This window comes from Triticum aestivum, chromosome 5B, assembly GCF_018294505.1.
Source record: "Triticum aestivum cultivar Chinese Spring chromosome 5B, IWGSC CS RefSeq v2.1, whole genome shotgun sequence".
Lineage (NCBI taxonomy): Eukaryota > Viridiplantae > Streptophyta > Magnoliopsida > Poales > Poaceae > Triticum > Triticum aestivum.
The window spans coordinates 551,984,021-552,000,043 of NC_057807.1; the positions used below are offsets into that span (position 1 = coordinate 551,984,021).

Below are 16,023 nucleotides of genomic sequence, written 5' to 3' on the forward strand. Positions count from 1 at the left end.
TGGTATTCACGCTATGAATATGTGTAACACTACGTTCAAGATTCATTAAGAATAAACCATTGACCATCGGGGCATGACCATAAAACATATCTCTCATATAAATAGAACAACCATTATTCTCGGATTTAAATGAGTAGCCATCTCGTATTAAACGAGATCCAGATACAATGTTCATGCTCAAACTTGGCACTAAATAACAATTATTGAGGTTTAAAACTAATCCCGTAGGTAAATGTAGAGGTAGCGTGCCGACGGCGATCACATCGACCTTGGAACCATTCCTGACGCGCATCGTCACCTCGTCCTTCGCCAGTCTCCGCTTATTCCGCAGCTCCTGCTGTGAGTGACAAATGTGAGCAACGGCACCGGTATCAAATACCCAGGAGTTACTACGAGTACTGGTAAGGTACACATCAATTACATGTATATCAAATATACCTTTAGTGTTGCCGGCCTTCTTGTCTACTAAGTATTTGGGGCAGTTCCGCTTCCAGTGACCTTTCCCCTTGCAATAAAAGCACTCAGTTTCAGGCTTGGGTCCATTCTTTGACTTCTTCCCGGCAACTGGCTTACCGGGCGCGGCAACATCTTTGCCGTCCTTCTAGAAGTTCTTTTTACCCTTGCCCTTCTTGAACTTAGTGGTCTTATTGACCATCAACACTTGATGTTCTTTCTTGATTTCAACCTCTGCTGACTTCAGCATTGAAAATACTTCAGGAATGGTCTTCACCATCCCCTGCATATTGTAGTTCATCACAAAGCTCTTGTAGCTTGGTGGGAGCGACTGAAGGATTCTGTCAATGACCGCCTCGTCCGGGAGGTTAATGTCCAGCTGGGACAGGCGGTTGTGCAACCCAGACATTTTGAGTATATGCTCACTAACAGAACTATTTTCCTCCATCTTACAACTATAGAACTTGTCGGAGACTTCATATCTCTCGACCCGGGCATGAGCTTGGAAAACTAGTTTCAGCCCCTCGAACATCTCATATGCTCTGTGTTGCTCAAAACGCTTTTGGAGCCCCGGTTCTAAGCTGTAAAGCATGCCGCACTGAACGATGGAGTAATCATCAACACGAGACTGCCAAGCATTCATAATGTCTTGGTTCTCTAGGACGGGAGCGTCACTTAGCGGTCCTTCTAGGACATATTGTTTCCTGGCAGCTATGAGGATGATCCTCAGGTTCCGGACCCAGTCCGTATAGTTGCTGCCATCATCTTTCAGCTTGGTTTTCTCTAGGAACGTGTTGAAGTTCATGTTGACATGAGCGTTGGCCATTTGATCTACAAGACATATGTGCAAAGGTTTTAGACTAAGTTCATGATAATTAAGTTCATCTAATCAAATTATTGAATGAACTCCCACTCAGATTTGACATCCCTCTAGTCATCTAAGTGTTACACGATCCGAGTCGACTAGGCCGTGTCCGATCATCACGTGAGACGGACTAGTCATCATCAGTGAACATCTCCATGTTGATCGTATCTTCCATACGACTCATGTTCGACCTTTCGGTCTCTTGTGTTCCGAGGCCATGTCTGTACATGCTAGGCTCGTCAAGTTAACCCTAAGTGTTTTGCATGTGTAAATCTGTCTTACACCCGTTGTATGTGAACGTAAGGATCTATCACACCCGATCATCACGTGGTGCTTCGAAACGACGAACTTTAGCAACGGTGCATAGTTAGGGGGAACACTTTCTTGAGATTATTATAAGGGATCATCTTATTTACTACCGTCGTTCTAAGTAAACAAGATGCATAAAACATAATAAACATCACATGCAATTATATAAAGTAGTGATATGATATGGCCAATATCATATAGCTCCTTTGATCTTCATCTTCGGGGCTCCATGATCATCTTGTCACCGGCATGACACCATGATCTCCATCATCGTGTCTTCATGAAGTTGTCACGCCAACGACTACTTCTACTTCTATGGCTAACGCGTTTAGCAACAAAGTAAAGTAATTTACATGGCGTTCTTCAATGACACACAGGTCATACAAAAATAAAGACAACTCCTATGGCTCTTGCCGGTTGTCAGACTCATCGACATGCAAGTCGTGATTCCTATTACAAGAACATGATCTCATACATCACAATATATCATTCATCATTCATCACAACTTCTGGCCATATCACATCACATGACAATTGCTGCAAAAACAAGTTAGACGTCCTCTAATTGTTGTTGCATCTTTTACGTGGCTGCAATTGGGTTCTAGCAAGAACGTTTTCTTACCTATGAATAACCACAACGTGATTTTGTCAACTTCTATTTACCCTTCATAAGGACCCTTTTCATCGAATCTGCTTCAACTAAAGTGGGAGACACAGACACCCACCAGCCACCTTATGCAACTAGTGCATGTCAGTCGGTGGAACCGGTCTCACGTAAGCGTACGAGTAAGGTTGGTCCGGGCCGCTTCATCCCACAATACCGTTGAAGCAAGATAAGACTAGTAGCGGCAAGCAAGTTGACAAGATCTACGCCCACAACAAAATTGTGTTCTACTCGTGCAATAGAGAACTACGCATAGACCTAGCTCATGATGCCACTGTTGGGGAACGTTGCAGAAAATTAAAAATTTTCCTACGGTTTCACCAAGATCCATCTATGAGTTCATCTAAGCAAAGAGTAATGGGAGAGAGATTGCATCTACATACCACTTGTAGATCGCGTACGGAAGCGTTCGAGGGAACGGTGATGATGGAGTTGTACTCGCCGTGATTCAGATCACCGATGACCAAGTGCTGAACGGACAGCACCTCCGTGTTCAACACACGTACGGTACGGATGACGTCTCCTCCTTCTTGATCCAGCAAGGGGGAAGGAGAGGTTGAGGAAGAAGGCTCCAGCAGCAGCACGACAGCGTGATGATGGTGGAGAGGCAGTACTCCGACAGGGCTTCGCCAAGCGCACAACAAAGGAGGAGAGGTGTTGGGGAGGGGAGGGGCTGCGCCTTGGATCAGATGTTCAGCCCTCCCCTCGCCCCTCTATTTATAGGGGAAGGGGGAAGGGCGCCGGCCCCCTCTAGATGAGATCTAGAGGGGGGCGGCGGCCAGGGAGGGGGCTTGCCCCCAAGCAAAGGGGGTGCGCCCCCTTTAGGGTTCCCCCCCAACCCTAGGCGCATGGGCCCAAGGGGGGGGCGCCCAGCCCTCCAGGGGCTGGTGCCCTGCCCCATGCGGCCCATGTGTCCCACCAAGAGGGGTGGCCCCTCCCGGTGGACCCCCGGATCCCCTCCGGTGGCCCCGGTACAATACCAATATGCCCCGAAACTTTCCGGTGTCCGCATGACAACTTCCCATATATAAATCTTTACCTCCGGACCCTTCCGGAACTCCTCGTGACATCCGGGATCTCATCCGGGACTCCGAACAACATTCGGTAATCACATACAAGTCTTCCTAATAACCCTAGCGTCACCGAACCTTAAGTGTGTAGACCCTACGGGTTCGGGAGACACGCAGACATGACCGAGACAGCTCTCGGGTCAATAACCAACAGCGGGATCTGGATACCCATGTTGGCTCCCACATGCTCCTCGATGATGTCATCGGATGAACCACGATGTCGAGGATTCAAGCAACCATGTATACTATTCCCTTTGTCAGACGGTATGTTACTTGCCTGAGACTCGATCGTCGGTACCCCAATACCTCGTTCAGTCTCGTTACCGGCAAGTCACTTTACTCGTACCGTAATGCATGATCCCGTGACCAGACACTTGGTCACTTTGAGCTCATTATGGTGATGCACTACCGAGTGGGCCCAGTGATACCTCTCCGTAATCCGGAGTGACAAATCCCAGTCTCGATCCGTGTCAACCCAACAGACACTTTCGGAGATACCTGTAGTGCACCTTTATAGTCACCCAGTTACGTTGTGACGTTTGGTACACCCAAAGCACTTCTACGGTATCCGGGAGTTACACGATCTCATGGTCTAAGGAAGAGATACTTGACATTGGAGAAGCTCTAGCAAAACGAACTACACGATCTTGTGCTATGCTTAGGATTGGGTCTTGTCCATCACGTCATTCTCGTAATGACGTGATCCCGTTGTCAATGACATCTAATGTCCATAGTCAGGAAACCATGACTATCTGTTGACCAACGAGCTAGTCAACTAGAGGCTTACTAGGGACGTATTGTGGTCTATGTATTCACACGTGTATTACGATTTCCGGATAATACAATTATAGCATGAATAAAAGACAATTATCATGAACAAGGAAATATAATAATAATCCATTTATTATTGCCTCTAGAGCATATTTCCAACAACTTCTATAAAGATGCTGGACGGCCATCGGCCAAACAATGTGAAGCTACGACAGGCCGGCAGTGGGCTTCGTAGGCTGTGGGGCGTGGAGGTGGTGATCAGGTACGGCCACATGTACATGTGTCGTGGCTGGAAGCAGTTCGTCCGTGCCTACGATCTATGGCACGGGTACTTCCTTGTCTTTTGGTACGACGGCGATGCCATGCTCACCGTGAAGATTTTCAACATGACTATGTGCCTCATGCGCTACCAGGATGACGACGATGCCAGACGCTCTGCCTCTTCTTCCTCTACATTTTGCTTTGTCTTACATCGATTGTTAAAAAAACTTTGTTGCATTTGGTCAGGCAATGGGAGCAGCAGCAGTGACTAGCTACGGCCAAAGCAGCATCGACTCTGGCGACAGCAAAAGCAGCAGTGAGGATGAGGATGAATGGAGTGGGGAAGAAGAGGAGGAGAACTGGCATGACATCGTGATGGTGGTGGTTGCCGATGGCCACGCGATGGTGGTGGCTGACGATGGCCTCGCGATTGTGGCGACTGACTATGATCTAGCGGCGGTGGTGCCTAAAGATGGCCTCGCGATGGTGGTGGTGCCCAACGATGACCAAGCGATGGTGGTGGCGCCGGCGATCCCACAGCTGAGGGATGACAGGACCACGCCAATTGTGGTAGAGGAGTACATCCCACTGCCTCGCCGCTCTAAGCGCATCAAGATGATGAAGGAGAAGAAGGAGGAGGAGTGGAGATCTTAAGAAAAGCTAGTCTTCTTGTAATTTGCAGATATGTTGGAAACTTGTTTTGGATATGTTGTTGGAAACCATTGTATGTTGGATATGTAGGTAGAAACTTGTACTCCCTCCGTTTCGATTTACTCGTCGTGGTTTTAGTTCAAATTTGAACTAAAACCACGACGACTATTGAACTAAAACCACGACAAGTAAATCAAAACGGAGGGAGTATGTTGGATACTTATTATTGGTATGCTTGTTGAAATTATTTTGCAATGTGTCTCTCTCTCTCTCTCTCTCTCTCTCTCTCTCTATATATATATATATATATATATATATATATATATATATATATATCTGTGAAATTTTGTCAAATTTAATGAATTTAAGAAAAACAGAAAAAACAGGGGTTATGCATCCACTTTGTCGTCCGCTGGCAGACATCAGAGGTATTTGCTGTCAGCCAGCAGACAGCAAAGCTGACACGTGACAGCTACCTGTGCAACCTGGGTGCACCAGGATGGCCTATTTGGCAGCTTTGCTGTCAGCTGGCTGACGGCAAAGACCTTTGCATCTTTGCCGTCTGCCAGCTGACAGCAAAGCACGCCGTTAACCCCTTAAAGAGCCTAAGTTGTCACGTACGCCGCCCAGGCTCTTTGTCGTCTGCCAGCAGACGACAAAGGCCTTTGCATCTTTGTCGTCCGCCAGTAGACGACAAAGAGGGTTTTGCCATAGCTTATTCAGCCGGACCTGTTGCCGTCTGCTAGCTGACGACAAAGGCCTTTGCCGTCCGCCAGGCATGCCTTTGCCGTCAGCCATGGTGGACGGCAAAGAGCCTTATTCCTGTAGTGTATAAACGAATCATGAACATATTGCAACACCCTACAACGAGAACACCACACGCTTGCGCGACACGGAGGGCACCATGGGACATCACCCTATCAACATAAAACTCATATCAATCACACCATACTACAAATAACCTGTAGGACAAAAATAATCTACTCAAACATCATAGGATGGCGCGCGGCCATACATCATTGGATAATAATATATAGCATTAAGCACCATGTTCAAGTAGAGAATTATAGCAAAAATAAAAAGGTTACACCGATGCATAGAGGGGGGGAGAGTTGGTGCTGACGGCGGCCAAGTTGTTGGTGTAGATCATCGTCGCGATGGTTCCCTAGGCGGCGCTCAAGCACCATCGGAAGAGAGGCGGAGAGAGCCCGCCTCCTTCTTCTTGCTTGGCCTCCCCCCTAGATGGGAGGAGAATTTCCCCTCTGGTCCATGGCGGCCATGGCTCCCGGAGGGCAGGAGCCCCTCCGAGATTGGGTCTCTCTCTCCGTGTGTGTTCCTCTTCTGTTTCGCATCTCTATTTCAAGTCGAATACCATTTTTTAGATATCTGGAGATCTGTAACTCCAATCAGGCTGAAATTTTAACACAATTTTTTTTCTCGATAAGAACTTCCTTGCGGCCGAAGGACTCCAACCAATTTACGAGGTGGCCAGAAGGCAACCCCGCGCAACCTGGGTGGTGGTGGCGCCTTGATGCCTAGTGATGGTTGTGGGCCTCCGTTTGCGTTGATTTTTCCTCCCAAAAATTACATATATTCCAAAATAATTTTCCATAAAATTTTATCGGGCTTGGACTTCGTTTGATACAGCTTTTCTGCGAAACAAAATACATGCAAAAAATAGGAACTGACGCTGAGCACTAGATCAATATGTTAGTCCGAAAACTAATATAAAATGTTGCCAAAAGTATATGAAAGTTGTAGAATATTGGCATGAAACAATAAAAAATACGACAGAGACATATCAGCAACTTTTCTCTACCCTCATGGATATGCAGTATTCTTGCTAGTGAGATGCGCAACTTCGCCTGTTGCCCCGGGCAACTGCCTAACAGACCATGTGCAACTTTGCCTGTCGTCCTTGCCAACTAAAACTACACATCCATAAGTAGAAAGGAAAAGGAGTTGCACATCAACTACTACGCAGTTTGCTCGAACACCAGACTAAGTTGCCCATATCTTCGGTAGAGGTACATAGGTGGGGCAGGGTGTGCCAGTGAAAACCCACAAGTATGGATGGGGTGCACATCGACTACTAGGTAGTTGACCTAGACAACAGACTAGTTAGACATCACAAAAAGTTGCTCTGCCGTGGCTAATCCTCATAGAAAGTTGGATCACGGGGTCTAACAAAATTGATTTCGGAAAAAGTTGAACAATACTGTACTAAAGTTGCATCATGTAGTAATAGAGTTCACCATATAACACCAGAGTTGGCATAATTTTTTTTGTCAAAATATATATAAATAAGATCTAGTTTCAAAGAGCGAATTCCAACCATGAAAACATATCTGGATTCTAACATTCGATTGTCGAATTATGACCTTTTGAAAATTTGAAAATCCAGTTAAATGCAGCACATGTTGTGCTTGGGTGTCCTTCCTCATATACGTGGACCCAGGTCGCATGCAGCTTTGATCATTTGTACACATGCAGCCCCATCCCTCCTCATGCTCGCTTGTTGTCGTTTAGCTCGAGCACGCAGAATTACGGTTTTAGGATATATCTTAACTGCTACTCCTAGATGCCTAGATCCTTCTACGTATATATAGTAGTACCATTGCCATTGCCCAGGTAGCCACAGCAACCTCATACCTAGTGCACCGCGCGCGCGCACACACACACACGGTAGAGGTGAGCGACTGAACGAGCAATGGCCGCCTCCGATCAACAACAGCATGCCCGCAGCAACCGGCAAGGCTTTGTGGACGAGTCCCGGTGGGTGGAGCTGATCCGGCAGTCCCTCCGGGAGGTTCCCGGGGAGGAGGAGGACGACGGCATCCAGGTGTCCGTGTTCGACGTGCCGAAGCAGCTGCAGGTGCACAGGCCCGATGCCTACAGGCCGCAGTTCATCGCGCTGGGCCCCTACCACCACTGGCACCCTCACCTGTACGACATGGAGCGCTACAAGATCGACGCCGCCCGCCGCGCGCTCCGCGCGGCCGGCAGCAGCCTGGAAGACCTCGTGTCCAAGCTCGCGTGCCACGAGCGCCGGGTCCGCGCACACTACCACCGCCACCTCGACTTCCAAGACGGGACGCTCTCCCTCATGATGCTCGTGGACGGCGCTTTCCTGCTCGAGTTCCTCACCATCCACCACCACCACGCCGCCGCCAAGGCCAAGCCAGAGAGGGTCTCCGTCTCTAACTGGACGTCGAGGATGGCGCACCTCATCGACCTGGGCGGGAGCGGGCGGAAGTCCGCTCATGGCCTAATCCTCCGCGACATGCTCATGCTCGAGAACCAGATTCCGCTCTTCCTCCTCCGCGAGATCTTCCAGGCGACATGTCACTCTCAGTCCGTCGACGAGTCCACCACGCGGCTCACCTGCATGGTGACGGGCCTCATGAAGGAGCTCTGCCCGTTGAAGATGGAGGGCAACTTCCCGGAGAAGCAGATCGAGAGGGACATCGCAAAGCACGCGCACCTGCTCGAGCTGCTCTACCACCTGCTCGTGCCCAAGCCCAAGCCCTCTGAGAATGCCGCCCCGGCGTGGTCTGGCCCCGTCGAGGATGATATCGAGGAGCAGCGAGTGGACGGCGATGGCGGCCAAGAAGGCGAAGGCCCTTCCGTCGGCACCGGCAGCGAGTACGTCATGCAACTGCTCGCCACCATGCGGAGAGTCGCGTCGAGGCTCACGCTCAACGGAGGCCGCCTCGGCCACGTGATGAAGCCGATCGAGTTTGCTGCCAAGGCGCCGTGGAAGATGCTCACCGGCTTACCTGGCATCTCGGCCTTTTCCATGCCCGCGGACACCAGCGAGCAGGCGTCCACCATGAGCCAGGACGAGGAGATCGAGATCCCATCGGTCACCGAACTGGTTAGCAGCGGCGTCCGGTTTGCGCCGACCAACGGCAACCTGTCCACCATCACCTTCAACCGCAAGACGGCGACGCTCCACCTTCCGGCAGTGACCCTCGACTGCAACACCGAGGTGGTGCTCCGGAACCTGGTCGCCTACGAGTCGTCCGCCGCGTCGGGCCCGCTGGTGTTCACCCGATACACGGAGCTGATGAACGGCATCATTGACACCGACGACGACGTCACGCATCTCCGCAAGCGTGGCGTGGTGATCAACCGCATGAAGAAGAGCGACGGCGAGGCCGCCAAGCTGTGGAACGGCATGAGCCGCTCGGTGCAGCACTCCAAGGTGCTGGACCTGGATGCGGTCATCGACGACGTGAACCGCTACTACGGCCGGCGGTGGAGCGTCAAGGCGAAGCGGTTCATGCGCAAGTACGTGCTCAGCTCCTGGAAGATGCTCACCTTCCTCGCCACCATCTGCATGCTGCTGCTCACCACCTTGCAGGCCTTCTGCTCTGTCTACACGTGCTCTCGGTGGTTCGGTGACGTTGTTGTCGCGGCCACGCCGACACCGAGACAGTAGATCGGTATACGCGGCCACGCTGTGTCCGTGTGTATGCGAAAACATAGCATGATCATGCTGTTGTCTTGTTTGAACCTACGGTGTTTGGTTCCTTGCCGGCGAGTCCTCATTCTTCGATCTCGGTGGTAGGGGCGGGAACAAGTTTAAGGTTTGGTGTCCGGTCATCGATGGCGAGACGATGATGTTGCCTTATGCCGGTGTCCAATAAGTCATCCTCGCCTCGTCCTAGTTTCGGATGTGTGTCCTCTAGAGGCATGTAGAGGATGGTGTGTCCCCCGATCTAGTTCTTCGGGTCTGGTTTTTACTTGTGTAGGTATGTCTCGCTAGTAGAAAACGGGATTTTCCTACGTTCTAGCCGGATCAAATCAATAGTCCCGGTCGCATTACGAACCGGGATTAATGTGAGCATTAGTCCCGGTTCGAGCAGGTAGGACGCCGGACGAGGCTCGGCAGACATCAGCCCCGGTTTAAATAGGACCTTTAGTCCTGGTTGGAGACACCAACTGGGATTAAAAGGGGTTGCGGCAGGCGCGATACCCTTTAGTCCCGATTCGTGTCTTCAACCGGGAATAAAGGTCTGTCTTCAGTCCCGACTTTAGACATCAACCGGGACTAAAAATTGCCTAAGGTGCGTGCTAGTTTATTTTCCCTTCCTATGCACAAGAGGTGCTCGATGAAATGCCTGAGAGCATGATGCCACTTGAGTTCACATAAAACAAACATGATATGAGATGCCCGAGCCACACTTAATCTTTCTCCTCTGTTCTACAAAGAGAAACTCCGAAAATGAAAAGGAGAGGTTGAAGTTAGAGCGCATGTTATAGGATCACAAAAATTATTGTACCCAAATTGCGAAGATGATAAGAAAAAACTAGTTACCACACTGGAATTACTGCAATGGAAGACAAAGAATGATTTATCCGACAAGGGGTTTGAGAAGTTACTGAAAATAATGAAGAAGAAGCTTCCAAAGGATAACGAATTGCCTGACAGTACCACTACTAGAATTAGCTTATTTGCCGTCTGCTGGCTAGCGGAAAAGAAGGTCTTTGCCGTCAGCCACAGGAAAACGGACGGCAAAGAACTGGCTGATGGCAAACAAGGTCTTTATCATCAGCCATCTCTTTGCCGTGCTGGCTGACGGCAAAGAATCTTTGCCGTCTGCTAGCAGACGGCAAAGAGGTGGGTGGGTCCAGTTACTGTTTAACCTACTATAGCCCACCGGCCCCACCCCTTTGCCGTCCGATAGCGGACGACAATGAATCTTTACCGACCGTTGGCCGACGACAAAGAGGCGGGTACGTTAACCGCCGTCCTGCGCCCCCCCCCGTCCTTTCTCTCTTCTCGCACTCTCTCGTTCCCTCCCCACCCACACCCGAGCCGCCGCCGTCGCCGACCCCGTCTGCCGTAGCCGGCTGATACGTCTCCAACGTATCTACTTTTCCAAACACTTTTGCCCTTGTTTTGGTCTCTAACTTGCATGATTTGAATGAAACTAACCGGGCTGGCGCTGTTTTCAGCAGAACTGCCATGGTGTTGTTTATTGTGCAGTAAACAAAAGTTCCCGGAATGACCTGAAAATCCACGGAGATAACTTTTGGAAAATATAAAAAATATTGGCGAAAGAATCAAGGCCAGGGGGCCCACACCCTGTCCACGAGGGTGGGGGCGCACCCTCCTCCCCTGGGCGCGCCCCCTGTCTCGTGGGCCCCCTGATGCTCCACCGGCCTCAACTCCAAGTCCATATATTCCGTTTCGCGGAGAAAAAAATCAGAGAGAAAGTTTCATCGTGTTTTACGACACGGAGCCGCCGCCAAGCCCTAATCTCTCTCGGGAGGGCTGATCTCAAGTCCGTTCGGGGCTCCGGAGAGGGGGATTCGTCGCCGTCGTCAACATCAACCATCCTCCATCACCAACTTCATGATGCTCATCGTCGTGCGTGAGTAATTCCATCGTAGGATTGTTGGACGGTGATGGGTTGGATGAGATTTACCATGTAATCAAGTTAGTTTTGTTAGGGTTTGATCCCTAGTATCCACTATGTTCTGAGATTGATGTTGCTATGACTTTGCTATGCTTAATGCTTGTCACTAAGGCCCGAGTGCCATGATTTCAGATCTGAACCTATTATGTTTTCATGAATATATGTGAGTTCTTGATCCTATCTTGCAAGTCTATAGTCACCTATTGTGTGTTATGATCCGACAACCCCGAAGTGACAATAATTGGGATACTTCTCGGTGATGACCGTAGTTTGAGGAGTTCATGTATTCACTATGTGCTAATGCTTTGTTCCGGTTCTCTATTAAAAGGAGGCCTTAATATACCTTAGTTTCCACTAGGACCCCGCTGCCATGAGAGGGTGGGACAAAAGATGTCATGCAAGTTCTTTTCCATAAGCACGTATGACTATATTCGGAATACATGCCTACATTACATTGATGAACTGGAGCTAGTTCTGTGTCACCCTATGTTATAGTTATTACATGAGGAATCACATCTGACATAATTATCCATCACTAATCCAATGCCTACGAGCTTTTCACATATTGTGCTTTGCTTATTTACTTTTCCGTTGCTACTGTTACAACTACTATAAAACTGCTATCTTTACTTTTGCCACTGTTACCATTACTATCATACTACTTTGCTACTAAATACTTTACTGCAGATACTAAGTTATCCAGGTGTGGTTGAATTGACAACTCAACTTCTAATACTCAAGAATATTCTTTGGCTCCCCTTGTGTCGAATCAATAAATTTGGGTTGAATACTCTACCCTCGAAAGCTGTTGCGATCCCCTACACTTGTGGGTTATCAAGACTAATTTCTGGTGCCATTGCCGGGTGCATAGCTCTATTATTTGAGTCACTTGGGATTTATATCTATTGATCACTATGAGGAACTTGAAAGACGAAAGAACAAAGATTTTTCCCTCAACTACGAGGGGAGGTAAGGAACTACCATCTAGCTATGCACTAGATTCTCCTTCTGTTTTGAGTAAGCTTGCGACACCTAAACCTGCTACTGCTTTGAATTCTGATATGTCGCATGTTATTGATCATGCCACTTCTGCTATGCATGATACTTATGACGAAACTACTTCTGTGCATGATACTACTTTGCCATTAGGTGAAATTCTTGATGAACAACTTGCTAGGGTTAGAGAGAATGAAATTATTGAAGATGCTATTATTGATGATAGTGATGATGAAAGTTCTCCCCCTGATTATGAATTACCTGTTGTTCCTGAGGGTTATGTTATGGATGAGGAAGCTGCTAGAGCTATCTTTGCTTGCAAAGATAGATATGATCTTAAGAAAATATTAGCTAAATGGAAGCAACAATATCTTAATGCTAGAATGAAACCTGACCCCGCTTTTGCTACTTCACCTATCTGTGTTACTGATAAGGATTATGAATTCCCTGTTGATCCTGAAATAATTACTTTGGTTAAATCTGATCCTTTTTATGGCCTTGAATCTGAAACTGTTGTGGCACATCTTACCAAGTTAAATGATATAGCCACCCTGTTTACTAATGATGAGAAGTCTCGCTATTATTATATCCTTAAGATATTTCCGTTCTCATTAAAGGGTGATGCTAAGACTTGGTTTAATTCTCTTGATCCTGGTTGTGTGCGTAGTCCCCAGGATATGATTTATTACTTCTCTGCTAAATACTTCCCTGCTCATAAGAAACAAGCTGCCTTGCGGGAAATATATAATTTTGTGCAAATCAAAGAAGATAGTCTCCCACAAGCTTGGGGAGGCTTCTCCAGTTACTTAATGCTTTGCCTGATCATCCTCTTAAGAAAAATGAAATACTTGATATCTTTTATAATGGACTAACCGATGCTTCCAAGGACTACTTGGATAGTTGTGTTGGTTGTGTTTTTAGGGAAATAACAGTCGACCAAGCTGAATTGTTATTGAATAATATGTTGACTAATGAAAATAATTGGACTCTCCCTGAGCCAATTCCTCAGGCAATTCATGAGCTAATTGAGCCAACTCTTGAGCCTATTCCTAAACCTACGCCGAAGAAGAGGGGTGTTCTATTTCTCAGTCCTGAAGATATGCAAGAGGCAAAGAAATCAATGAAAGAAAAAGGTATTAAAGCTGAATATGTTAAGAATTTACCACCTATTGAAGAAATACATGGTCTTAATATACCGCCTGACAAAGAAACACATTGTCTTGATAACCCGACACAGGTAGTAAATGTAAATTCTCTCTATAGATATGATAAAGTTGAAATCCCGTCTACTAAATTTCATAGCCCATGCTTAGATGAATTTGATGACTTTATGGCTAGATAAGAAAGTTTTAATGCTTATGTTGGTAGAGAATTAAAGAATAATGCTTTTGAGATAGGATGCTTGAGTGATTATATGGCTAGAGTTAAACGTGAACTTAAACTCATTAACAAATATGCTTCTATGGTTACCACTCAAGCTGAGCAAGTACTTAAAACTCAAAGTGATTTGCTCGATGAATTAAATAATAAACATGACTTTGCTGTTAGAGTGGCTACTAGAACTGGTAGAATGACTCAGGAACCTTTGTATCCTGAAGGCCACCCTAAGAGAATTGAGCAGGATTCTCAGAGAAATAATTTAGAGGCATCTAGTTCTTCTAAAAAGAAGAAAAAGAAAAATGATAACACTTTGCATGCTTCTAGTGAACCTGTTGTAGACACACCAGAGAATCCCAATGATATTTCTATTTCTGATGCTGAAACACAATCAGGTGATGAACATGAACCTAGTGATAATGTTAATGATAATGTTCATGTTGATGCTCAACCTAGCAATAATAATGAAGTAGAGGTTGAACCTGTTGTTGATCTTGATAACTGATAACCCACAAGTGTAGGGGATCGCAACAGCTTTCGAGGGTAAACTATTCAACCCAAATTTATTGATTCGACACAAGGGGAGCCAAAGAATATTCTTAAGTATTAGCAGTTGAGTTGTCAATTCAACCACACCTGGATAACTTAGTATCTGCAGCAAAGTATTTAGTAGCAAAGTGGTATGATAATAAAGGTAACAGGGGCAAAAGTAAACATAATAGTTTTGTAGTAATTCTAAAAGTAGCAATGGAAAAGTAAATAAGCGAAACACAAGATGTGAAACGCTCGTAGGCATTGGATTAGTGATGGATAATTATGTCGGATGCGATTCCTCATGTAATAGCTATAACATAGGGTGACACAGAACTAGTTCCAATTCATCAATGTAATGTAGGCATCTATTCCGAATATAGTCATACGTGCTTATGGAAAAGAACTTGCATGACATCTTTTGTCCTACCCTCCCGTGGCAGCGGGGTCCTAGCGGAAACTAAGGGATATTAAGGCCTCCTTTTAATAGAGAACCAGACGAAAACATTAACACATAGTGAATACATGAACTCCTCAAACTACGGTCATCACCGAGAAGTATCCCGATTATTGTCACTTCGGGGTTGTCAGATCATAACATATAATAGGTGACTATAGACTTGCAAGATAGGATCAAGAACACACATATATTCATGAAAACATAATAGGTTCAGATCTGAAATCATGGCACTCGGTGTCAGTGTCAAAACCGGCGGATCTCGGATAGGGGGTCCCGATCTGTGCGTCTTAGGCTGATTGTAACAGGAAGCAAGGGACACAATGTTTACCCATGTTCGGGCCCTCTCGATGGAGGTAAAACCCTACTTCCTGCTTGATTAATATTGAAGATATGAGTAGTACAAGAGAGTAGATCTACCACGAGATCGTAGAGGCTAAACCCTAAGAGCTAGCCTATGATGGTATGATTGTAATTGTGATCGGCTTTCTAAGGACCATCCTCTCCGGTTTATATAGACATCGGAGAGGGCTAGGGTTTACATGGAGTCAGTTACAAGGAAGGAAATATAATATCCGGATCGCCAAGCTTGTCTTCCACGCAAAGGAGAGTCCCATCCGGACACGGGCCGAAGTCTTGAGTCTTGCATCTTCACGCTTCAATAGTCCGGACGATGTATATAGTCTGGCTGTCCGGATACCCCCTAATCCAGGACTCCATCAGTAGCCCCTGAACTAGGCTTCAACGACGATGAGTCCGGCGCGCAGTTTTGTCTTCGGCAGTGCAAGACGGGTTCCTTCTCCGAATACTCCAAGGTTATTGTCGAACACGTAGACCGTGTCCGGATCTGCAACATGATCTTCACATACCGCCGTAGAGATAGAGATATTATACAAATGTACTCTGCTGACAACTTTCTGGACAGTGCGACATGTCATCAAGGTCGGGTCATTATCCGAGTCATTTTCTCACCTCCTGCCTCAGCGTATATCGCGATGCGGTTCCCTTGGCACTTCTTGTCGAAGCAAAGATTCTGTCCCCTTATCACGGGATTATCATTAATACGGGCATGGGTAATCCAACCGCACCGCTAATCGCGGCAAGTGGGAGGTGAGCTGGTTCCACCAGGCAAGTGGGGAGGCGCAAAAAGCTTTTACCACCCCTTATAAAGAGATAGGGTCTCTTCCTCT

General features: G+C 47.2%; 1 protein-coding gene across 1 annotated transcript; it reads left to right on the forward strand.

The window, feature by feature from the left end:
- The first annotated feature begins 7,754 nt into the window (after window positions 1–7,754).
- Window positions 7,755–9,773, forward strand: LOC123116888 (putative UPF0481 protein At3g02645). The gene has a single exon (XM_044537762.1). The coding sequence runs from the start codon at window positions 7,755–7,757 to the stop codon at window positions 9,486–9,488; it is 1,734 nt and encodes a 577-aa protein (XP_044393697.1). The 3' UTR covers window positions 9,489–9,773.
- The last annotated feature ends 6,250 nt before the right edge of the window (window positions 9,774–16,023 follow it).

Excerpts from the sequence above, each read along its gene's own strand:
- LOC123116888 (XM_044537762.1), top strand. The coding sequence starts at position 7,755 with ATGGCCGCCTCCGATCAACAACAGCATGCCCGCAGCAACCGGCAAGGC.